General features: G+C 47.9%; 2 protein-coding genes and 1 long non-coding RNA gene across 21 annotated transcripts in view; 1 reads left to right on the top strand and 2 right to left on the bottom strand.

The window, feature by feature from the left end:
- Nucleotides 1–4520: 4520 nt before the first annotated feature.
- LOC134731189 (uncharacterized) lies at nt 4521–6421 on the bottom strand. Its single transcript, XR_010113331.1, has 2 exons — nt 6240–6421; nt 4521–4638 (listed from the first exon to the last, which is right to left on the bottom strand). It is a non-coding gene; the product is annotated as an uncharacterized LOC134731189 (long non-coding RNA).
- Nucleotides 6422–6508: 87 nt separating this feature from the next.
- Nucleotides 6509–13872, top strand: DMAP1 (DNA methyltransferase 1 associated protein 1). 6 transcript variants are annotated; one of them, XM_003812813.5, is made up of 11 exons: nt 6509–6643; nt 6825–6974; nt 7466–7557; nt 7819–8014; nt 11512–11670; nt 11789–11956; nt 12257–12442; nt 12607–12678; nt 13005–13077; nt 13216–13508; nt 13758–13872. In XM_003812813.5, exons 2-11 carry the CDS (start codon nt 6870–6872, stop codon nt 13815–13817), a joined length of 1404 nt encoding a protein of 467 aa, XP_003812861.1. In that variant the 5' UTR covers nt 6509–6643; nt 6825–6869; the 3' UTR covers nt 13818–13872. The 6 variants fall into 6 exon arrangements, with proteins under 6 accessions (XP_003812861.1, XP_003812863.1, XP_003812862.1 ...); XM_003812815.5 differs by having other exon boundaries at nt 6561–6643; nt 6779–6974; XM_003812814.5 differs by having other exon boundaries at nt 6568–6643; nt 6865–6974.
- Nucleotides 13873–14292: 420 nt separating this feature from the next.
- ERI3 (ERI1 exoribonuclease family member 3) overlaps nt 14293–24762 on the bottom strand; it is a 133793-nt gene continuing 123323 nt past the window's right edge. For all 14 annotated transcript variants that reach the window (XM_003812817.4, XM_063608028.1, XM_063608050.1 and 11 more), the window contains one exon: nt 14293–14839. In XM_003812817.4, coding sequence (XP_003812865.3) covers nt 14757–14839 — 83 coding nt within the window. In that variant the 3' untranslated portion in view covers nt 14293–14756. The remainder of the gene's footprint in view (nt 14840–24762) is intronic.

Raw genomic sequence — 24762 nt, 5'->3', positions numbered from 1 at the left:
TTTTCTATGGTTATTGCTTTATCTGGTTCTCCAACTCTTTTTGGAACAATTTTGGCTACTTGTACTTCCTAGAAAATATAACTAAGAACTAAATACTAAAGCAGGCGGATCGCTTGAGCCCAGGAGTTCGAGACCAGCCTGGGCGACATGGTGAATCCAATATCTAAAAAAAGTTAGCCATGTGTGGTGGTGCGTGCCTGTAGTCCCAGCTACTCAAGAGGCTGAGGTGGGAGAATCACCTGAGCCCAGGGAGTTGGAGGATGCAATGAGCCAAGATCATGCCACTGCACTCCAGCCTGGGCAACAGATACCCTGTCTCAGAAAAAAAAAGAAAGAAGGAAGGAAGAAAGGGAGGGAGGGAAGGGAGGGAGGAAAGGAGAGACAATTCCACAATCATAGTTGGAGACTTTAACCCCCCTCAGCAACTGATAGAACAATAGACAAAAAAAAAAAAAAAACAACCAATAGAGACATAGATGATATGAATAATATTATCAATCATTTTGACCTCATTAACATTTACAGAACCCTACACCAAACAATTGCAAAATACCAAGATACACATTCTGGTTTTTTTTTTTTTTTGAGACGAAGTCTCGCTCTGTCGCCCAGGCTGGAGTGCAGTGGTGCAATCTTGGCTCACTGCAGCCTCTGCCTCTTGGGTTCAAGCAATTCTCCTGCCTCAGCCTCCCGCATAGCTGAGATTAGAGGCATGCGCCACCACACCTGACTAATTTTTGTATTTTTAGTACAGACAGGTTTTCACCATGTTGGCCAGGCTGGTCTTGAACTCCTGACCTCAAGGCCCGCCTTGACCTCCCAAAGTGCTGGGATTACAGGCGTGAGCCACTGTGCCTGGCCGATACACCTTCTTTTCAAGTACACTTGGTACATTCACTAATGAACCATATGCTGGATCATAAAACAAGTTTCCATAAATTTAAAAGGGTTGAATCAGGCTGGGTATAGTGGCTCATACCTGTAATCCTGGCACTTTGGGAGGCTGAGGCAGGAGGATTGCTTGAGGGCAGAAGTTTGAGACCAGCCTGAGTAACATAACAAGATCTTATCTCTACGCAAAATGTTTTTTAAAAATTAGCTTGGCATGATGGTGTGCACCTGTAGTCGTAGCTACTCAGGAGGCTGAGGTGGGAGGATCACTTGAGCCTAGGAGTTCAAGGTTGCAGTGAGCTATGATCTTGCCTCTGCACTCCAGTCTGGACTGTCAGAGTGAGACCCTGCTCTAAATAAAAATAAAATAAACAAAGAAGAAGGCACATGGAAAATTAGAATGATAATGAAAATGTAACAATTTGCAAGGTACAGCTACAGAAGTGATTAGAGTGAAATTTATAGCTTTAAATATTAATAATGGAAAGGAAGGAAGGTCTCACACATATCTCTTACATTTAATAATGGATTGTTGACTTACACCCCCAACTTCATGGTTCAGTGAATTCGATAATTCTCAGTTCATGCTGGGCAGTTCCAGTTAGTGTCTCATGGTCAGGCATTCAGTTTCTACAAGAGCCCAACTGTAAGCCAGAGACTGCCTGTTTGTTGTTGTTGAGACAGGGTCTTGCTCTGTTAACCAGACTGGAGTACAGTGGAGTGATCATAGCTCACTGCAACCTCAAACTCCTGGGCTCAAGTAATTCTCCTGCTTCAGCCTCTTGAGCAGCTGGGACTACAGGCACATGCCACCACACCTGGCTAATTTTTCTTTTTCTAAAGTAAAGACAGGTCTCACTATATTGGCCAGGCTGGTCTTGAACTCCTGGACTCAAGCAATCCTCCTGCCTTTGCGTCCCAAAGTGCTAGGATTATAGGCATGAGCCACTGCACCAGGTAAGAGAAACTGCTTTTTAAGCAGCGGTAGTTGTTTATAGGTGAGATTATAGCCTTCAGAACTCTGGGTGGCTGTGCTGTGATTCTGCTATTAGGATTGCCAGGGACTATACATGAGATCTTTGTCACCAGATACTTCCAATATCATTGGGTCTGTTGGATAATCAGTCCCAAATGGCAGCATATCTTGCACGGTGACCTGGATGTCACACAGAACCCCTTCTTGAGCCAGGCCCCTCTCAAAACTGATAGGTTACCTTGTAAATGAGTCAGAGCATGATCAAATATTGTTCATATGCCTTCAAATCCAAAGAGGACCACCAACTTTTGTAATTCTGTCTTCAAGGTGGGTGGAGCAAGGTGCAGCACTTTATCTCTTACTTTAATTTTTATTTACTTAGTTTAGTTTGGAAAGCAAAATAATTGACTTGCAAAAAAAAGTCTGTAAGAAAGTCCAGACTTTAGAAGGACTGGTTAACCAAATAATAAATACAACATAAAAAAGATAAGCAAACTTACCAATTTGTTCATGGTGGAAAAACAGCAATTCTCTCTCAAAATTATGAGAGTTCTGTTGGAGATCAGCATTGCAAAAATCGGGAATAAAGTTGTCTTTGCTACAGCATCAGTAGTAAGGTACTGGAAAGAATTAAGCTTTCATTTATTTTGGGTTTAGAACTATTCAGTGTAGCCCTGTTTTTGTATTGTTTTGTTTATCTCCAGGAACAAAGTGCTTGTTTTTTTTTTTTTTCACTTCTTCCCTGATTGAGGGATGTGATTTGCAAGTCTACTCAAAATACGGGCAGAGAAAGGTGTCAGTCTTGCTCCAGTCCCTCTTTGGGGTCTATTACCATTCATAAGCACAGATTTGCCCATCTAAGTTTGTTTAGTGATTTCTGATTTGATCAGATGTTTTGTTGCTGTCATTGTTTTGAGACGGTGTCTTGCTCTGTCACCCAGGCTGGAGTTCAATGGCACCATAACGGCTCACTGCAGCCTCAACCTTCTGGGCTGAGGTGATCCTCCCACCTCAGCATCCCAGGTAGCTGGGACAACAGGTGTGCGCCACCACACTCGGCTAATTTTTGTATTTTTTGTAGAAATGAGATTTCGCCATGTTGCCTAGACTGGTCTTGAACTCCTGGGCTCAAGCGATTCACCCACCTTGGCCTCCCAAAGTATTGGGATTACAGGCATGAGCCACCACACCTAGCCTGATTTTTGTTTTATTTGTCGAGTTTTATTCACATAGGTGTAATGGAAGGTATTAATTTATTCACAGAGACCTCCTTGTTGTTTGGTCAACAAAACACTAAATTTTAAGATTTAACTTTTGTTAACCCTAGGGTTGTAACTTACCTTTATATAGTCAAATTTATCAATTATTTCCTATATGCTTAATACTTGCTTCCTTTTTATTGAGGTATAACTTTCATACAATAAAAGGCACATTCTTAAGTGTGCCAGCTCAATGATGTTTACATAGGAATGTATGTAACCATATACCATCACCCAGATCAAGATGTGGAACATTCCCAGCACTCCAAGAGGCTCATGCCTTCTCCCCCTTGGTGCCCCTCCCACTGTTTTGATCTCTATCATGATAGATCAGTTTTGTCTAGTTTTGAACTTCATATGAATGGAATTATACATTATGTATTCATTTGTGCCTTTCTTCTTTCATACAACATTTTGTCAGTGAGATGCATTCATATCCTTGCATGTAGCAGTATTTTTTTTTTTCTCATTGCTTGTGGTATTCCATTGTGTGACTATACTATAATTTATTTATACTTTTGAGAGACTTTTGAATTGTTTCCAGTTTGGGACTATGATGAATAACAGTGTTATGATCATTTCTGTATATGTCTTTCTGTGAACATAAGCACTTATTTCTCTTAGGAATATACCTAGGAGTAGAACTGCTGTGACATCAGGGATATGGATGTTTGACTTTAGTAGATAGTGTCAATGTTTCTATGTGGTTGTAATAATTTTATTTCCACCAGTAATGTATGAGAGTTCTGTTGCTTCACATCCTCACCAACACTTGGTATTGTCAGTCTTTTCACTTTTAGCTATTCTTGTGAGGAAAATATAAACTACTAATATTGAAATCAAGAAGAGATAGACTAATAAGTGTTTAAAATAATCCTTAAAGACTCCCTTTGCCCCCAAACAAAAAAAGGCCTGAGGGTTTTTAGGTCATTTCTACTAAACTAAAATGTATGTGTGTGTGTGTTGCGCATTGTTCAAAGGGTAGAAAAAGAATGAAGGTTCCTGACTCATTTTAGAAGACAAGCATAATTCTGATTCCAAAATCACATCAGGATAGTTAAAAGAAAAGAAAATTATAGGCCCATTTCAGTTATAAATTGATTTTTAAAAAATCCTAAATAAACTATTAGCTAGCTAAGCCCAAAAGTATACCTTCTTTACATATGTATTATGATCAGATGGATTTCATTCCATAAATGTAACATCACAAAATCTGTTAATACACTTCAGTAGTAGACTAAAGGAGGTAATTCTTATAAATATATCAATTGATATCAATTGATGAAAAGCATTTTTTTTTTGCTAAAGATGATCACCTTAAGGAATAAATAACTCTTAGAAAACTAAGAAGAATGTTCCTTAATTTGGGAAAGAGTATATACAAACAACCTGGAGCAAATGTTATGTTTAATAGAAAAAATTTAAATGCACTCCCCTTAAGATCTGGAAAAAGACAAGGATGGCCACGACCACACCTGCTGTTTAACCAATTACTGGAGGTACTGGAAAATGCTAAAAGAAAAAGAAATAAGGGGTATAAATTGAAAGGAGGGGATAAACTTGTCATTATTTGCAGATAACATGGTCATCTTTCTCTAAATATTTGGAATCCATTGCCACTGCTACAACCTTAGTTCAGTTTCCCAACACCTCTAACCTAGATAGTCACAACTGCCCTCTAGTCTCCTAAACTCTGGCCTGGTCCACCTTCCACAGCGCACAGTCTGCCTGTCTTTCCTTCTTCCTTTCCTTCTTCCCTTCATTCCTTCCTTTTATTATAGAAGAGGTACACATTCATTATAGAAAGTATAGAAAATATAAATTGCCAGATAAAAACAAGTGATGGAATCATTTCAGTTTAGTCCTTTCCAGAATTTTTTCTATGTATATACACATTTATAAAAAAAGAGAGACCACTAACTTTCCCTGACCAGACTATGGAAAGCAGTTCTCCATCCCATCGCTCTATTTCATTTCCTTCCTAGCTCTTGTTACCATCAAAACCTACATTATTAATTTTATTGTCTATTTCCTTAGTGTTTCTCCTTCTCCACTAAATATAAGCTCCACCAGTAGCTATTTGTATCTCGTTCACCCACTGCAATGCCCAGAGTCTAGAACAGTGCCTGGCACATACATTCCTTTATGTACTGTGATCCCTGTCTTCACAGAAATGAGTCTATTAGAGATACATATTAAACAAGTAATTACACAATTAATTAACTACAACTAGGGTCAAGTGTTTCAGGCAGCCAATTGCTCTCTCCCTTTCTGGCTCCAAGGACCATTTCCTTACCCTGTGGACAATTTCTGCTGTAAGACTGTGACTTCCTCCGGAAACTGTTTGGAGCTCAGTGGATCCATCCAGGAATCAGACCCAGGAACAGGTTTGTACCTCCAGGCCTAGTTCTCCAAAGTTTTGGGGACTAGTCAGGCTTGTGGCTACAGCTGTTGTATCCCCTTGTCTTCTCCAGGCCAGAACAGGCTACACCACTTATAGCTAACTTGTGCAAACTGTCTGCTCCTCTAGTCCCTGCTGGTATCTTTGGCAGGTCTTGACTTGGGGTCTGGCCTTCTTAATGCCTTAACAAGCCCCACCCTATCCCACAGGCTATGTGTCCTTCAAATTGACAGGCTGGTTTGCAGACTGCTGAAGCTGGGAGCTGCTTTCCTTGTCCCTTGTGCCCTTCCTCAGGACCTCCTGTCTCTCTCTTTCCAGGAAGATCCCCAGGTTTATTCCCTTGAGGGATACTTCTAAGCTGGTTCCTGCTTGGGGCTGTGTTTTGGGCTTCTTCGTAGCCCAAAGAGTGCAGCTAGCTCCTGTACTAGTGAAGTGCCACGAAGCTGGCCTCCAGGAAATCCCCACGAGGCCACAACCCACAGATATCTCCATCAGAGGAGGTGCAAATGAGGGCCCACACTTTACTCCATTTTGGCAGCCGCCCTAGGAAGCTCTGCCTTTATTTCTTCATCTTCAAGCTTATCACAATTTAAAGTTTATCTCTTCACCTCCAAGCTTAGCACAGTGCCTAGTACATATTAGCACTTAATGAAGAGGGGGCAATTCAAATCATTAACTCATTTAATAAAAAAATAGTAAATGTCCCACGCACCGTGCTAATGTTTTACAAGGATTCTTGGTATTTCATTTACACAGGTGCCATTACAATTTCCATTCTGCAAATGAAGAAAAAGGTCCAGAGAAATTAAGTGACTTCCCAAAGTCACAAAGTTCTGGTATCTCTTCACTGCCTGAGACGCAACGGAGCATCGTAGAGGGAAAATGCCAGAAAGCAGGCAGTGCACCAATGAAAACAGGCTCGCGGGAGAACCAAAGGGTGGCAAGCTCAGCACGGCCAGTAGCTTTCACCCTCGGTTGCCAGTCGGCTTCCTTTCCTACAACACCGACCGGAAGTGTTTCTGTCGGCCGCGTTCCGAATGAGCACCGCCGGAAGTTTCTGCCGCGGCTTTGCGGGGACGGGGGAGTGGTAGTGGGGGCTGCAGCTGCCGGACCCAGGTGCGGAAGTGCGAGGGCCCAGGTGGCTGAAGGGGCCGTTAGGAACATCCAAGCGGTGGGGAACAGGCAGATCCCCGACCTGACCTGGACCACCCTTCTCCTCTTGGCCCGCCCCTTCACCTCGCCTCCGCTTAGGTCTGGATTGGCCCCGCCCCCTGACCTGAGCCTGGTCCTTCTTCAGGCACTGACCCTTGACCTCCGGTGGCTCCCCCATCTCTCAGGCGCGATGGCTACGGGCGCGGATGTACGGGACATTCTAGAACTCGGGGGTCCAGAAGGGGATGCAGCCTCTGGGACCATCAGCAAGAAGGACATTATCAACCCGGACAAGGTAGCAGGGGCACCTGAAAGCGTTGGCTAGGGGAGGGTAGGGGAGTGAAGATGGGGAGGAGTGACAACGGGCAAGGGATGGGTGCTACACTTACAGTGAGTTGGGCGATAAAAGGGGTGACATAACAGGACAGGGAATATGTGTCATCCTTGATGGGAGGGAGGAGATGGGACATCGTGGGAGATGGTGGGACCAAGAGGGTATGACACCTCTAAGAGCTGAGAGGACCAGGCAAGTGTGATTTTTGCAAGATATTGTTGGGGAGAGATCAAGACATTGTAACAGTCTGAGAGTTGGTGGGATGGGGAGGGGACTGCTCTGATTTGGGGGTAGGATGGTGTCCCTGGGAGTGGGTTTCTGTGCCTTTACAGTGTGTCAGTTTGCCTGTCATTGACCCTGTAGGTGCTGCTTTGTTCAGGGATTGAGCTGGACTAAAGAATTTTCAGGAAAAGGTCTAGGTTGTGGTTCCTTTCTGTGGTTTCCTTCCTCAGAAAAAGTCCAAGAAGTCCTCTGAGACACTGACTTTCAAGAGGCCCGAGGGCATGCACCGGGAAGTCTATGCCTTGCTCTACTCTGACAAGAAGCAAGTATTGGAGTCCCAAGTCCCCCAGGTTTTGGCCCCTGATTCACCTGCCATGCCCCTAACTACTAGTTTTCTCTAACAATTTTCTCCTCCCCAGCAAGGGCTCCTGCTTGCTTAGCAGGATGCAGGAGGACCTGAAATCTTTTGCTCCAGGACATGACTTTCTTGCTATAGGGTAGGGTAGATCAGCTCCCTGGGACAAAAAGCTCTTTAACACACCTTCTGATTCTAACCTCGCATCTCCCTAAACCTCCCTGCCAGGGATGCACCCCCACTGCTACCCAGTGACACTGGCCAGGGGTACCGTACAGTGAAGGCCAAGTTGGGCTCCAAGAAGGTGCGGCCTTGGAAGTGGATGCCATTCACCAACCCGGCCCGCAAGGACGGAGCAATGTTCTTCCACTGGCGACGTGCAGCGGAGGAGGGCAAGGACTACCCCTTTGCCAGGTTCAATAAGGTAAGCTACCTTCATTCAGACACAGGCCAAGATTGCCCTCCCACTTTGAGCCATTTGTGCGAGCTCTCCAGTCTCCTAGGGTTGGTTCTGGGGGCACGCTCATGCCCAACTGTGATTACCCACTCAATCCTTGTGGCAAATGCATGCAGAGTAGGACTCTGTGGGTCTTTTCTGCCCAAGGGATCCTGTTCTTTCCCGGACCTGCTCTGGTTTTTCATGGCTTTTCTTGGTCTTTCAAATGTTGCTGTTCCTCAGAGCTGTATTCTAGGTGCTCTAGTCTTCTTGTTCTCTACTTTCTTAGTATGAACCCTGTGGCTTCAGTTACCCTCTCTACAAGTCACCAATCCAGAGCAGTGGTTCCTTCGCATCCAGTCATTTACTAATATCTCTTTCTCAGTGCCCCACAGGTACCTTACATCAGGTAGGTACCCTGAACAGAGCTCATCATCTTCCCTCTGTCGGTCCCAAATCTGTTCCCCATCTCAGTGAATGGCACCATCTTTCACCCAGTTGCCCAAACCAGAAACTTGGGGGATCGTCCTGACTTAGTCTTCTCCCTTAGTCCTCACAGTATTTAAATCAACAACAGAACAAAGAAGGTAGGGGAAAACAAACAACAAACATGTAAGGAAATAAATTGGAGTCTTTCAAATAAGAGCCGTCAATAACACGAAACCAGGATTTGAATGGATATGAAATGAGATAAAGAGTGAACTTGTAGGTGTAGGGGAGTCCTACCTTAGGTTGGTCAGGGAGGGTCTGAGAACGTGGCATTTGAGCTGGATGCCAGTGATACATCTATTTATTGAGTCCTGTTGATTCTTTTTCCATAATAAATCACATCTCTGACTATATTCTTCATCACTATGCCAGCCCCCTAGTCCAAGCTGAGTTACCTGTGTAGCTCAGCAGAGCACGGCCTTCCCAGACTCACCCATTCAGTGAGAGGCAGAGCTAGATTGGGCTAGGTTTCCTAGTCCATTACTTAAGTCATTGTACAGCGTGGCCTCACAGCTGCTGCGGCCTGGAATAGCCTAGACTTAGATCCTAAAAGCCTCATTTACCTCTTCTCTAACCAATCTTTGTCCCTGGGCTGGAGTGTCACTTGTTATACCCTATGTATCAAACTTCCCACACGGTACCAAAATTGTTTTTTCAGCTGCAGTATGAGCTTTGAGAGGCTAAGATCCCTGCCTGTCATATGCAGCACTGTGTCTCCAGCATAGGTATTGCAGCCCCATGGTAAATATTTGTTGAATGAATGAAAAAATGTCTTCCTCACTTGACTATGAGCTACTTGAGAGGACTGGCTGCACAGTTCCTGAGGATTTTTTTTTTTTTTCCTTCTTTGAGACAGGGTCTCTTTCTGTCTGCCAGGCTGGAGTGCAGTGGTGTGATCTCAGCTCATTGCATCCTCCACCTCTAGGGCTCAAGCGATCCTCCCACCTCACCCTCCTGAGTAGCTGGGACCACCGGCGTGCACCAACATGCCTGGCTAATTTTTGTGTTTTTTTTAGAGACTGGGTTTCACCATGTTTCCCAGGCTGGTCTCAAACTCTTAGGCTCAAGTGATCTGCCCACCTCAGCCTCCCAAAGTATTGGGATTACAGGCGTGAGCCACCGCACATGGCCCTGAGTTGTTGGTTTGTTTGTTTTTTAGTTAAATTGAATTAAAATGCATAGGAGAAATATGTAACCAAACCTGGGAAACCAGAGAGACTTCCCAGAGGAGATGATGCCTGAGAGCTCGAAAGGTTAAGAAAGTTACCTAGGTAGAAGGAATGTGGAAGTGGAAGGCATTTCAGGCAAGAGCAGAGGTCAAGGAGGAAGTCTGCTATGTTCTAGAAACTGCTAGTCATTTGGCTGCAGTTTAGGGTTCATGAGGGACAGCGGCTGCAGGAGGAGACCAGGTCATTTATTTGTATGTTCATTAATTGATTTGGTAGACACTGATACATACAGTGTGCTGAGTCCTAAAGGTGCGAGATGAACTGGACAACCCTTGCTCTTCAGGAGTTTGTGAATTATCTAGAAGATGCTTTATCTTAGATGGAGAGCTTCTGAAGAGTTTAATAAGGGATAGTTGGGGGTAATGATAAGATATATATTCTAGAACACTAGGACAGTGTGTCTCAAATCATCTGTGGTGAAGGACATTTTTCTATTTTATTTCTAAACCATCAGAGACTGATAAAGATAATAAAATTATAAAGACAAAATACAAGTCCATGTTTCTTCATAGTAGATTCAACAGCATACAATTGCTGTAAAATTGTTACGTAAGTTTTTCAGTGTGTACTCTCAGTTTCCATTCTCATCATAGACCAGGGGTAAGTGTAAACAGCACTGGTTTGCAGACTATCCTTTAAGTAGCACTGTTCAAAGAGATCACGTCTTAGCTGCAGATGGAGAATTGATTGGAAGAGGATTGAATGTGGGCAGAGATCAGTAGCGAGGCTATTTCTCTGATCCAGGCATGTGACAGTGGGTAGGCTGACGGAGAAGTGGCAATGGAGACAGAAATTTTGGAGGTAAAAGCCACAGATTTGGTGAAGGGGAGGAGTCAAGGGGAAAGATAGGAATTAAGATGCCTCCCAGGTTTCTGGCTTGAGCAGCTGGGTTGGGTGATGGTGATATTGACTGAAATCTGGACTGGAGAAGATAATGTTTGAGAGAGGGCCATGAGTTCAGTACTGAGCTAAGTTTGAGGTTCCTTGGGGCCTCCAGTAGGAGATGTCCAAAAGGCGACCAGTTTTGGAGCTGGTTGTGGTCTTTAACTGAGAAGAGAGACTTCCCTGATGTAGTCTAGCACTGACTCCTTCCTTGGGTCTCTGACAGATTCAGCTCATGGTAGTGCTGTTTGTCTCTGGGGGAGGTCTGTGGAAGAAGGGAGGAAGGGGCATTGGCAGGGCTGCGTCTGACAGATTCAGCTCATGGTAGTGCTGTTTGTCTCTGGGGGAGGTCTGTGGAAGAAGGGAGGAAGGGGCATTGGCAGGGCTGCGTATGTTGGTAGTAGGATTCAGGCCCAGCTTCTGTAGAGATGCCTGACCTTGGCAAACTCTGGGGGAGTGGCAAGTCCCACTGTGCCCACTGGGTGGCAGTAGTGCTTCAGATGAGTTGTATGGACTAGGGGTTGCTGGGCCTTTCTCCAGGTAATTAGCCATCTGTCCTACTCCAGAGTTGACCTTTGGACTCCACAGAAGCACTTACATGTGGGCCCCTCACCTTACATGTGGGCAGGAGTGTGTGTCCCATGACTGAGGCTCTGGAGCTGGAGACAGTGAAGTTGATCCTGGAATAAATCAGAGGCAGGCTACAGTCCCAAACCCTGCTAGGACCTCTAGTCAAGCAGACAAATTCTTTCCTCATTCCATGCTGCAGGGGCACAGGCCCAGGGTCTGGCAACAAACAGGAGCAGCTGTGGTCACTGGGGCCTGGAGCCTGCTGGACATGACATGATGTGGGCATGCCCCTACTGTGTTCCTCTGTGCTAGTAGACTGTGCAGGTGCCTGTGTACTCGGAGCAGGAGTACCAGCTTTATCTCCACGATGATGCTTGGACTAAGGCAGAAACTGACCACCTCTTTGACCTCAGCCGCCGCTTTGACCTGCGTTTTGTTGTTATCCATGACCGGTATGATCACCAGCAGTTCAAGGTGAGCCATTGTGTATTTGCATGGGTGCCCAGCTTCTGGGTCTAGCAGGCCCTACTTTTATGCCATCTCTTCCACATGCCCCTGAATGTTCATTCCTCTACCCTGTCTTACTCCTCAGAAGCGTTCTGTGGAAGACCTGAAGGAGCGGTACTACCACATCTGTGCTAAGCTTGCCAACGTGCGGGCTGTGCCAGGCACAGACCTTAAGATACCAGTATTTGATGCTGGGCACGAACGACGGCGGAAGGAACAGCTTGAGCGTCTCTACAACCGGACCCCAGAGCAGGTAAGCCCAAGGCCACATACCTGTCCTCCATGCCCCACACCCCTTGCTCATTGTCTCCATCCTCCATCCCCTCAACTCCCACTCCCAGGTCCCCCTGCCTCCCACTGATACCTTATTAACTGCCCCAAGCCCATTCCTACTTCTCATGGGCCATCCCCCCTGCTTTTCATAGCCCTTCACCTCCCTCATGATCCATTACTTCTCAGATTCCCTCACAGACAGCCCAGCACCCCGTCACCTGCGTGTCTACCCTCACTCCTAGAAGTGCCCTCACACACTTCGCATCCCTCACTTTCCCAGGTGGCAGAGGAGGAGTACCTGCTACAGGAGCTGCGCAAGATTGAGGCCCGGAAGAAGGAGCGGGAGAAACGCAGCCAGGACCTGCAGAAGCTGATCACAGCGGCAGACACCACTGCAGAGCAGCGGCGCACGGAACGCAAGGCCCCCAAGAAGAAGCTACCCCAGAAAAAGGAGGCTGAGAAGCCGGTGCGGAGGTTCCGCCAGCCTAGCTCAGGGTGGAAGGGTCACCTGGCACAAGGCCTCACCCCGAGTGGAGGGTTCTGAGAGCACCCAGTGCTGATGGGGTGCTAGGACTAACCCTGGGCCCTCTCCCTGTGACATCTTGGTCTCCATAATGCCTTCTCCCCCAGGCTGTTCCTGAGACTGCAGGCATCAAGTTTCCAGACTTCAAGTCTGCAGGTGTCACGCTGCGGAGCCAACGGGTACGTGAGTCACCTCCTTTAGCAAGTTTGGGTCCTGGGCTCTGCTCTGGGCTCCGTGTCCCAAACGCTGCAGGCAGGTGGGGATGGAGCAGTAGGAGAGATTGCTGCAGACAGAGGTGGCCTTGGCAGGATCTCAGTGATGTGGCCAGGCTAAGGTCACAGCAGCTTTCACTATATTCAGCTTCCTGGCTATTTCCTTTTCTGGCCCATAGTTAACCTCCATGTGTTACCGTCTCTCTTCCACCGTCTTTCCCTCTGCCTTTTGTCCCCTTCATCCTAAGCCTCTTGTGGCTGGGACAGGCTTAGCTTGCCAGCTTTCATTGCAGATGAAGCTGCCAAGCTCTGTGGGACAGAAGAAGATCAAGGCCCTGGAACAGATGCTGCTGGAGCTTGGTGTGGGTGAGTGTGGGGACTGGGCCCCATAGGGTGTACCCACCCAAGGCTGTGGATATAGGTTGGGCAGGGGGAGGGGAGTTCACATTGCTGGCCCTCTACCACACCTGGGCTCTGCCCGTGCTGCCTGCCGCCTGCCTGCAGAGCTGAGCCCGACACCTACGGAGGAGCTGGTGCACATGTTCAATGAGCTGCGAAGCGACCTGGTGCTGCTCTATGAGCTCAAGCAGGCCTGTGCCAACTGCGAGTATGAGCTGCAGATGCTGCGGCACCGTCATGAGGCACTGGCCCGGGCTGGTGTGCTAGGGGGCCCTGCCACACCAGCATCAGGCCCAGGCCCGGCCTCTGCTGAGCCGGCAGTGACTGAACCCGGACTTGGCCCTGACCCCAAGGACACCATCATTGATGTGGTGGGCGCACCCCTCACGCCCAATTCGGTAAGAGTCTGGACAGGCTGGGAGGCACGCCTGGGCCCTGCGAGTGAGCACATGCACATGGGTGTAGGGGCTCCTCTCCCTCTAGTGCCTGCAGCAGGAACGATCATCACTTCTGTGCGAGTCTGAGACTGAGGGTAGGAGTGGGTTGACCAGTGGGCGTCCTTGTCCCTGAGCTTGTGAAGCACATGCACTAAACCTGACTCAGGCCTTGGGGGGTCACTGACCTCAATGCCTTCTGTGTATCCTCAGAGAAAGCGACGGGAGTCGGCCTCCAGCTCATCTTCCGTGAAGAAAGCCAAGAAGCCGTGAGAGGCCCCACGGGGTGTGGGCGACGCTGTTATGTAAATAGAGCTGCTGAGTTGGACCAGGCTGCTTCCTTTTCCTTTCCTTCACTTCTGATGCCCCTAGTGGGAAGGGTGGGCAAGGAGGGGATTGTCACGGCCACTCCACAGGGTGGCAGATAGGTTTGCCTGTGTTCAGGCCCTTAGCAGCTCTCTGACCACTAACCACTACCAGTTTCACCCAAATTCCTGCACCTCAGAGCACCTGTGGTTTACACTCAAGATGGCTTTGCACACAGCTTGTACTGATAGTCGCCGCGCTTACACAGATGTGTGCATATTGAGGGAGGGTGTCACAGGTGCTGCAGTGACGGCCAGTCACACATGGATGGCTTTGTGCACAGAGGCAGTCTGGAGCATGCTCTACCTACCTTCACATCCTGACAGCGTTGGCGCAGCAGCAGCCTCACACACACAGATGGCTTTGCACACACACCCAGTGCCTCGTTTCCCCGACTTTATTCAGTGGCACGTTCACAGCGGGGATGGGGGTAGACACAAGGTGGGGCCTGATCTGTCCTGGAGCCCTGGGGGCACCACACACCATGCACTATGGATGGGAGGGGGCACAGGGGGGGCTTGGTGGCCCCACAGAAGCCTGTGTACCAGGGAGGAGGCGGTGAGTGCCTGGGTCCCCCTAGCCCAGGCCCGCAATGGGAGGGGCTGATACTGGGCTGAGATTGAGGGGTGGGGATGGGGGGCACAAAGTGTCTGCTCCAGAAGGGCCAAGTGGCCAAGCCCTTGCAAGGGCACAAGCCCACGCCAAGGGCATGAGCCCACAGGGCAGCTGGGGACACTCTGGACACAGAGCTATGCCACTCTCCCTCTTCCCCTCTGGTGAGGGAGAGGAGGATTCTGGGCTGGGCCAAACAGCTACCCTGTCCTGCCCCATCCTGTCCTCGGCCAATCAGAACGGCTTCGATGTCTGCTTGAAGATGAAGCCTCGATAGGCGAGTGTCTTCATGATGTTGGCAATGTTCTTGCAGTCGTCTAAAAAGGAGAGAAGACATTTAGATCAGCCCCAGATCCTTCCCCTCCATGCCCACAGGTGCTCTTACAAGGGTCGGGGTGGGAAGCAGGGTCAGATTCAGGAGCCACAGGCTTTAGAGAGGGTGGTCCCATCCCCTGGTGGCAGCATTCCTAGCTTCAGGTTGGTCTGGGTGATGCTGGGCCGGCAGGAAGCCTGGTCTCGATGCTTCTCAGTTCCATAATTCATGCTGGAAATTGGCCGGCATGTCCCGCCCCAGCCCCAGCGGTGATGTATGGGCGCCGTCGCAGTAAGAAAAAGGCAGAGTAAATGTGTAATTTTTCCCTTGACGGCCCCCGGCCGCTGGGCGATCCTTCTTGTTGCTGCCGCGTGGGGACGGCCCGTCCGCCACACTCTGTCTTCCCGCCACCCGCCTTGATGTCTCCATTTCATTACTGCGCGGCCATTCATCACACCCATGGCCAGGGTGACTTTGCCGGCACTTTCGTGTGTGTGGGAGATGTGACCCAGGCCATAATCACTAGTGACAAGGCACAAGGCTTGGCACTGCTGGGCCAGGGCCCTGGGAAACACACCTGCCCTGTGTCCTGGGCTTGTGTGCTCAAACAGCAGCTTGTCTGGGCACCTGTTCCTGTGGAGCTCCGACAGGATGGGGAGGGTCCAGATTTGTGGTCCTCCTCTTAGCCTTGGCCATCAGCCGTCTACCAAACCCTCCTGTATACATCGGCGGAAACCCTGCTTCTGTCCCAGTAGGCTCAAAGTGGGTGCTAGTCACCTTTTTGGGCCCTGTTTCTGCCCATACCTCATGTGGAATGTGTCTGCATGTATCAGACTCTATCACAAACAGTTTCTCCAGTATTGGATGCTTTCAACTGTCCTAGAACCCTGGAGGCTGGAGGATCAAGCCTCTGGGGCCTCAGCATCATGGACATGGGCCAGGATTTGTTTCACCACCACCACCACCACCAGCAGGACGTGCACCTGCCCAGAGCTTATTCCACTAGCAGAAGCCTAGGAGAGAAACAGCCTGAGTGCCTGAGTTTTTCTGTTCAGCTGCCCACAGCAGCCACCAAACTCATTATCCCCTCACCTGCCTCTTCTCACACCTCCTTTAGATGCTCCTGGGCCATAACCAGGGCCTCAGCCACCACCAACCTTCATAGGATCGATGCTGTGATTGTAGAAATATTGTACATCAATGTCATAATCAAGTGTGGGGGGGTATTAAGGTCAAGGTGGGGTCAGGAAGCCTCTGCATGTCAAGGCCCACTTTTACCAGGACCTTAGCCTAGGAAGGGGGACCCTCCAGCACTAGAAAAGGGCAGTAGGAGGGCACAGTCTCTGATCAGCCCAGGCCCTGTATCACTAGCCAGATCCTAGCTCTGCAGAGCCTGCTTTGGGCAGGCAAGTCAGACAGGGTCCTGTCTCGCAGAGATCAGTGTGGACGCACCTGCAGTGGATGTGGGCACAGAGAGGTGACACCTTCCCCCAGGGACTCAGGAAGCCATACGGGCTGGTCTGAGGCAGAACAGTGGGAAGACAGATGGGTGGGTAGTGGCGACCATGGCAACTCCAGACGTGACCCATCCCCATGGTTTATGGGCCAGACACGCACCCTGCTCAGCTGAGGCCCCATCATTTGTCTCTCTCAGTGTGTGTGCCTATGCTTTGGGGGTAGTGGGTGGAGGAGGGAGAGGCTGTGCTAGGCAGTTGACAGGAAAGGGAATGGGACCGGAAGGGGCCTAAGAGGGGGAAGGGTTAGGATGGGGCCCATGGGCTGTGGTAGTGCCAACAGAGAGACTATGATAGGGTGATTTTCTTCCCAAATAAGTCTGGCCCTATCAGGGAACCTCCAATCCTTCCTGTCTCTGGTACCCTAGGGACTGTGGCCGCTGTGCATATTAAGAATAAGTCCCCTCGTTATCTGCAATTACCCAGCGGCCACACACCTCATTTCTTCCAGCAGAAAAGAAAATTAGTTTTCTATTGACTTCATCTGGCTCCTCCCTCATTGCTGGACAAATCGTTCAATTTGCTTCCCCTGGCCCAAGTGAATGTCCCAGCCCCAACCCCCAGGCCACCAGCCATCCAGTGGGCAAGCACTGTTCTCCCACCTGTGCCTGGCCCTGTGCTGGGAGAGGGTCCCCACGTCCCAGTCTCTGTCCTTGACCTCTCCCCACTCTACACACTGGATGGCTTCATCTAAATCGTGAGTTTCGGCTACCCCCTAAAGATCACCTCTCCAGCCTGGACAGCTCATGGGCTCTACACCACATATTCCTGAACATCTCTTTCTAGATAAACCCTAAATGTCCAATCACGAGCTAATTTTCTCTCCAAGCTGCTGCTTACCCCTCACCCTGCTATGTTCTCCATCCCAGTGAATGGCACCATAATCCACCCAAAATGCCCAAAGAAATCTGAGTCATGTTGCCACTTTGCCCTCTCCCTCACTCTCCAAATCTAATCAAGTATGAACTTACGCAGATTTTCTCTTCTTCTCTGCCTAATCATCTTGGATTACAACAGCTGTCCTCTTTCTCCCTCAAATTCATTCTCTTACAGCCAAACTGATCTTTCTTACATAAATCTGATCATGTTCTTCTTCCTTAAAGCCCTTCAGTGGCTCTCCTTGCCCTCAGTTTAAAGTCTACACCAGTAATATGTCTTAAAGGCTCCGCAAAAATTGATCCCTGCTATTTCTGGTCTCTGCCATGCTCAACCCTCAATCCCTTCAAATTCTAGAAGGCTAACCTTTGGTTTTGTTTCATTTTGTCTCGCTCTGTCGCCCAGGCTGGAGTGCAGTGGCGTGACCTCAGCTCACTGCAACCTCTGCCTCCAATTCTTGTACCTCGGCCTCCCAAAGGGCTGGGATTACAGGCATGAGCCACCATACCTGGCCAGGCTAACCTGTTTTTATGTTTCTGCAGGATCATCAATTTGTGACAAGATGACCCTCTCCTCTTCTTTTTTGGGGCATTAATATTCTCAGTGTTGGAAATATTTTTATATTGCCAAGACCATAATCTGAGGAGTGCAGCTGCATAAATCCCTGACAGAAGATTAGTGGGGCTAGCACCTTACAAGGAAAGACAAGCTTGTTGGCTGGGCCCAAGGACAGTCAAATGTCTGCCTGACAATCTCCACACAGAAGGGTTGCTCAGATCACTTAGGACACCAGAAAGAGCTCACAAAGGGCAAACAACCTAAGGCTGATATTCTCCATTAGCGGTACTTACCTGGGAACTGAGTGGCAGTGGACAGGAAGCAGGGCCTGGGCTAGGGAGACCCTCAGGAGGAAGGGGACCCAAGAAGTTAGAAGTCCATTCATTCATATACTCATTCATTCAGCAAACATGCGCTGACACCTTCTGTATGCTCAGTGATCTTGTACCATACGGCTTCTGAGGGATGTGCAAGACTCTGTAGCTCCCTGCCTTCAAGGAACTCAAAGACAGCCCTGTCAGGTGTGCAGTGCTATGAGAAAAGGACGCATGGAAAAGTTATCTAGTTCTGTTTGAGAATTAAATATTCCAAAGTTAAGCAGAGGTCTTAGGGGATGGGGGAGGGAGCTAACCCACCTTGTTAGGGCTGGGGTGAGGAAGGTGTTCAATAAATAGTATAGGCACATTTATGGAGGTGAAATGTGGAGTGTCCAAATAAGTTTATCAGATGGGTGGGGGGATGAAGAATCAGAAGGGAGTGGCAAGAGATGAAGCTGGTGGTCAGTGACTGACTAAAGGGAATCCTGAAGAACCTAAATGCTAAACTAAGGAGCTTAAGATGTTAATATTCTGAGAATGATGGACATTGACATGTTTAAGGAGGGGAATGACAGTACCAGATCTTGTTTCAGAATTATGATCCTAGATGTGAGGACAGGATTGGAAGGATTAACCCTGAAGGCAGACAGATCAATTAGCAGATTGTACTATGGTCCAGACCAGAAATAATGGCTCAGAACAGGCCAGTGGCAGTGGAAATGGAGGAGAAGATCTATTGATGATGTGGGGGAAGTGGATGGAGGTAAGAGAATTTTTAGGAAATAGAACGAGCAGTCCTTAATGGGGAGATTAGGACAGCACAGGGGGAGCATCTAGGATCTCAGTGCCACTCACTGAGATAAGGCATACCAGGGAAGGTGCAAATTTGGATGAGTTAAGTCATATTCCTATGGGACATCTAAATTTGTCAGGCATTTCTTTATGGTTTCTAGGCTAATGTCTTGCTTCTCTATCTCAGCATTATTAAACACACACACACACACACACACACACACACACACACACACACTATCCTATGTTTTCTTCTAATACTTTCAGTTTTTTTAACACATTAACTTTTTAATCTGTCTGGAATTTATTTTTGTGTGTGGTAAGAAATAAAAACTCTAACTTTTTTCCCCCTAATAGCCAATTGTCCTACCACCATTGATTGAACTGTCAACACTTTCCCCACCCTTTTGAAATGACACCTCTATCACATATACAATTCCCATACATGTGTCTGTTGGAGGCAGGAGTGAATGTATGTGAAATGATCAAAGAAGCCAATCAAACTGGGGGAACAGGAGGGACAGTAGGGTGGCAAGCTGCTGATCTTATGGGACTAAGAGGGAGTGTGGCCTAAAGGAACATGCAGACACATCCTGAGGTCTGCTGGAGTCTCCACAGGCCTCCTGCCTGCAGAATGCTTAGCTTGGTAACACACTTTATTACTGATCTTCAGGACATGGTGAGGAATGGGGCAAGAGTCCATGGAACAGGGACCAGAAGAGGTAGGGTAGGGTAGTTGGGAGGTAGGTGTGGAGAACAGTGCAAGGAGAAGGAACCATGCATGGTAAGGGTGACACAGCAGGATCCTTGGGTGTGTCCACATTCTAGAACCTCAACTGTTGCCACATCTGTCTGTCCAGACATCCTGGCAGCAGTAATGCCCTGAGAGCAAAGTGCCAGTGCCTAGGCCTGCTTGACACAGGACTGCCAGATTAAACGCAGCACCACCAGCTCCATACAGGACATACTTATACTATATTTTTTACACTAAAAATTATTTATCTGAAATTCAGATTTAACTAGTGTCCTGTATTATTTGTAACCCTGTATTATCTGGCAACTCTGTGATGGGGACCCAACAGCTGGGTGCAGTTTAAGGTTTAGCATAAAATGTTAGCTTAGAAGGAAGATGAGGGCCAAGGCAGTGAGTTTAGGACTGACACAGCAGATGGCCCCAGTATATCCTGCTTCTGGGTTTGAATCCAAACTCCACCACTTAATAACCATGTGAACTTGAGCAAGTTCCTGAATTTTATTTAACTTATCTTTGTTTTGGTTTCTTTTTCTCTAAAATGGGAATAATAATAATTATAGCAATAACTTCCCTCAAAGTGTTGTTAAAAAGATGAGTTATTTGTGAAGTGCTTAAAACAGTAGCTCGGTTAGTTATTATTTTTGTTATTCCAATAACATCTAAAAATAATGTTATTCCAACAATAAATTCCTGATATCCCCACCCCCCGGTTCCTTGTCTCAGACATGGCCTACACAGTCCCCTGCGCCCCCATTCACGGCCACCTTGGCCCACCCGACCCACTTCCTAGACACACACTCCCTTCTCCCCACAGCCATGGCTCCCATAGCTTCCTACCCCTCCCCCAGACAGGGTCCTTACAGCCTCCACTCCAAAGTGACCCCTTCTTTCAGCCCCTCCCCTCAGCCCCCTCCACCCCACCGAGGTGCCTGGAGGTGCCACAGGCTGATGGTGAAGGATGACGATGGTTCCACAATAAGGGGAAAAGGCAATTTCATCTTGATTAGCAGGCGATTTCTCTCACCGTAATAAGCGCGCTCCAAATAATTAGCGTGTTTTACGTAATAATGAAATTACAGAAATGCAGTCCACTTATTCAAACAACTCACCATTACCATATTTTTAAATATTAGACTTAATTAGAGTTTATCACTTCAGAGAAGTATGCGGACCGAAGATGTTTTTAAAAAAATCCTCATAAAGTGTTTATTAAGCGCTGGTAAAGCTGGGATAATGATGTGTTTGGAAATTAAGGCAATCAAACACTTACCGCCGCTCCTGGAGGCCAGGCATGGAAATGAGGCCATTACACGCCCATTACCCGCCAGCTCACAGCCACTTGGGGGCGGTGGGGTGGGGGGGGGATGTGCCTGGCCGGGAGGGCACAGTGCCTGGAAACCCCTTTGCCAGCATCCCAGAACTGCCTGACCAGTAAGCATAGCATCAAACCCCTTATGTCGCTTACAGTGCATTTGGCCACCAGGAACTCAACTCAGATTTGGCCAGGCAAAGGACATGATTGGTCCCAAATGCCAAAGATGATACCCAAGACAAACCCTTATCCAGACTCCCAGGCCTGGCAGGACATGTCAACGTCATTCAAACCCCAATACAGAATGAGAACAGAAACCACGATGGGCAGCCAGGGAGGTCCACAAGAGGAGGTGGTGGGTGAATCCCACCTGCTGGCTCCAGCCACTGCAGAGGAAGCTACAGGCCCAGACCAGGTGACCACTCCCAAGTCTTGGCCACACAGGAGAAGGTAGCTGGAGTGGTGGGAGAAGCTGAGGAATTGTGCTGCGAGCCAAAGAGGCAGAAGAGTCAGGGGCCAGGCTCAAGAACAGACATGGGGCCAGAACCTGGATCAGGGAAAGCAGGCAAGAACGGTGGCAGGGAGAGTGGCTGGTGGCTCCAGGCCCCATTTATCCCAGTGAATAACTAATTCTAGAATTTATAGTGCTGGGTTTTTGTTCTGTGGCCATTTTTATCTGCGAGGGAAGGAAATGAAGAGGCAGCACGGACGCCACATCTTTCTGTGTTATTGCTTGTCTGCCATTTGCAAATCATTATTAATTGTGGGCCCTGGTGGCAGGCTGGGTGGGGGCCGGGCTGGGTATATCCACATAGCTCTTCATCAAGGACCCCAGCCGCTGCCCCAGAGAGCCAATTACCCCGCCCTGATTGGGATCAGATAAAGAGGGAATTTTTACAAATTAGGGAATAAATAGAATTTCCACACAGGGTGCGGGAAGGACCTGAGAGGCTATAATGAAAAACCATCCGTCACCATCAGTGCGGCCTGGGCACGCAGCCCCGGCACTCCCTCCCTTGTGGGCCCGCCCTAATGCTCAGGGGCCTGGGCGTACAGGTCTGAGGACACCCCCAACCCTTCCAAGGCCTGGAAGCGGGAGCGGAGTTCTCAGGGGGTGCATACACCCTTTGGGCTGAAGATGCTTGGGCCCTAGCTCTGGCCTGGCCCTAATGCTGCCTCTTCCTTTTCCTACCTCTCCCTTCCTCAGGCTCTTGGGAAGGAGGAGACTGAGGCAGTCCTGAGAAAGACCAGAGTTGGGGACCACAGGACAAAGACCACATCCATGTCCCCACAGCCATGGCAACCCTAGGGCAGAGCCCCAGCCCCATGGACCACTCACGCGACTCCCATTAGCACTCCTCCCCTTGGATCATTAAATATGTATATCTTATTACACGCCTTGTTAGAGTATCGAGCTCTATTGACTGATGATAAATCCTGAGCCTCGTCCTGGCCATAAATTTATCTGGAGATGATGAAGACTCAATAATCTAGTCAGGCAGATAATATCATCGGGCCTTAAAAAAGATCATTACATTATATGTCAGAATTAAAAGTGAAATATGCCGTAGTAACAGGGCGGCTGCTCTGGCCATTACAGAGGATGCCCGCCTCCCCCAGATCAATCCCAGCCAAGGCCCCATCCAGGTAGAGGAGCCAGGAAGCCTCACCTTTCTCCTGGTCTGGGATGCCACAACTAGAAGTGCCAGGTTATAGCCAGATCACCTACAGCCAAGTGAAGGGAACCCAGCCAGGGAGGGGTTGGCTACTGAGAACAGCTGAGCAGATCTGCCATACCTGGCAGCCTCATCAGTCTTCTGGGTCCTGTAGTGGATTCAATAGGAAGGTGTCAGGGCCTTACCCTCTTCCAGAATGGCCTGAACTACCAGGACAGATTCTTTGCAAAATGAGGACACTGAGATACAGAGAGGTTATGCCACTTGCCTGTGCTACCCCAGGCAGCCGGAAAGTTCCAGGACCTGTGACCCGGCCCCAGACCCACGTGCCAGCAGACTATCTGGAGACTTTCTTGTGAGCACATGCTATCAATCCAGACCATGGCCACCTCCCTCCCGAGAGACCTGCCTGCCACAACCTCTATATCCTGACCTTTTGAGAAATCTTGTTGCCAGCCTCTTCATTCTTTGACTTTAGCACTAATGGCCTTCTCCATTGTATCTAATTTCCACCCATTTTCACAGTAACACAGTCAACCTTTTAAATATCCTACTACTCTTCCTTTGAAATATTAAATCCAAATATCCCTTGTTTCTGACAATAACAATAACAAGGTTATTATCCAAAGTGCTTGGAGACCAGGAGTGTTTTGAATTTTGAATTTTTTTCAGATTGTGCAATATTTGCATATACATGAGATATCTTGGGGATGGGGATCCAAGTCTAAACACAGAATTCATTTATTTATGTTTCTTATACACTTTATGCACATGCCCTGAAGGTAATTTTATATAATCGTTTATATAATTTTGTGCATAAAACAAAGTTTTGACGGCGACCCATCACATGAGGTCAGGTGTGGAATTTTCCACTTGTGGTATCATGCTGGCAGTCAAAAAGTTTCGAATTTTGGAGCATTCTGCATTGGGATTTTCAGATTAGGGATGCCTAACCTGTCTGTATACTTTTTTTTTCACTCACTGAAACCTTAAAATTTATACCCTTACTCTCTCCATATATATTGTCTCTCCTGTATTCACATTTTTCCTTGCCCACTTCTTTTTCTTTGAGTTAGAGCCCTACTCTGTCACCCAGGCAGGAGTGCAGTGGTTTGCTCATAGCTCACCGCAGTCTCGACCTCTTGGGGTCAAGCAATCCTCCTGCATCAGCCTCCCGAGCAGCTGGGACTACAGGTATGCCACCATGCCTGGCTTTTTTTTGTGTGTGTACATATGGGGTCTTGCTATGTTACCAAGGCTGGTCCTCCTACCCCAGCCTCCCAAAGTGCTGGGATTATAGACATGAGCCATTGGTCCCGGCCCTTGTTCACTTTTGATGATGTACCCAACAGCCACCCGCTTCTGCTCTGCTGGCAAAGCCCACTACCCCTTCAAGTAATCAGAATTAATCCTCTGTGGTCTGAGTCATTTTTGGTGATCCTTTCTCCCTTGCCAGTCATTGGCACAGGGATGGGCATGTGTTCTGGCTACTGAGACATGAGGGTAAGTTTGCTGAAAGGCCTTCAAGGAAAATTTCTTATCTCTTATGAAGACAAGCATGAGGGAAAAATAGTCCTTTATATTCTGCTGGATGTTTTCGTAACTGCACATAATGTCTGGGACTGCAGAAGCCATCTTCCAACCTTGAGGGGAGTTAGCCTATGAAGACCATGCTGAAGATGAAAGAAAAATGGAAACATATCTGGGTCCCTGATAACATTGCTGATATGCTGAATTAACCGACCTTAGGATCGCCTTACCGCCAAATTTCTTTTGTGAGATAATAAATCCCCTTATTTAAGATATTTAAAATTGGGGTTTATTTTTCTTGCAGCTGAAAGTATACTAACTGATACAGAATGTAAAGGCAGGAAGGAGAATGACATAAGGAATGGACCTTACAACATAGAACTCACTGAATAAAGGAGGTAGGCCGAAGGACAAAGAGGACACTGCTATTTCAGGCTGGGAAGTTGGTAACCGTTTTTTTCTTTTGCTCTCTTGAAACATTTGATCAAATTGTTTCTTGCTGTATCTCAGGACACAGGCTATGTTAGGAAAAAGGCTAAAAGAATCAAGTTTAGACTAAAACCCCAGTGAAAACAGAGAGGGAAGAAATATAGCTTTA

This window comes from Pan paniscus, chromosome 1 (assembly GCF_029289425.2).
Source record: "Pan paniscus chromosome 1, NHGRI_mPanPan1-v2.0_pri, whole genome shotgun sequence".
Classification (NCBI taxonomy): Eukaryota; Metazoa; Chordata; class Mammalia; order Primates; family Hominidae; genus Pan; species Pan paniscus.
The sequence above is the reverse complement of the archived record's forward strand: the minus strand, read 5'-3'. Positions and strand labels throughout refer to the sequence as shown.

Coding starts and splice junctions, on each gene's coding strand:
- DMAP1 (XM_003812813.5), top strand. CDS start 6,870: ATGGCTACGGGCGCGGATGTACGGGACATTCTAGAACTCGGGGGTCCA. Junction 8,015..11,511: donor CCTTTGCCAGGTTCAATAAG/GTAAGCTACCTT, acceptor CTGTGCTAGTAG/ACTGTGCAGGTGCCTGTGTA. Junction 12,443..12,606: donor AAAAGGAGGCTGAGAAGCCG/GTGCGGAGGTTC, acceptor CTTCTCCCCCAG/GCTGTTCCTGAGACTGCAGG.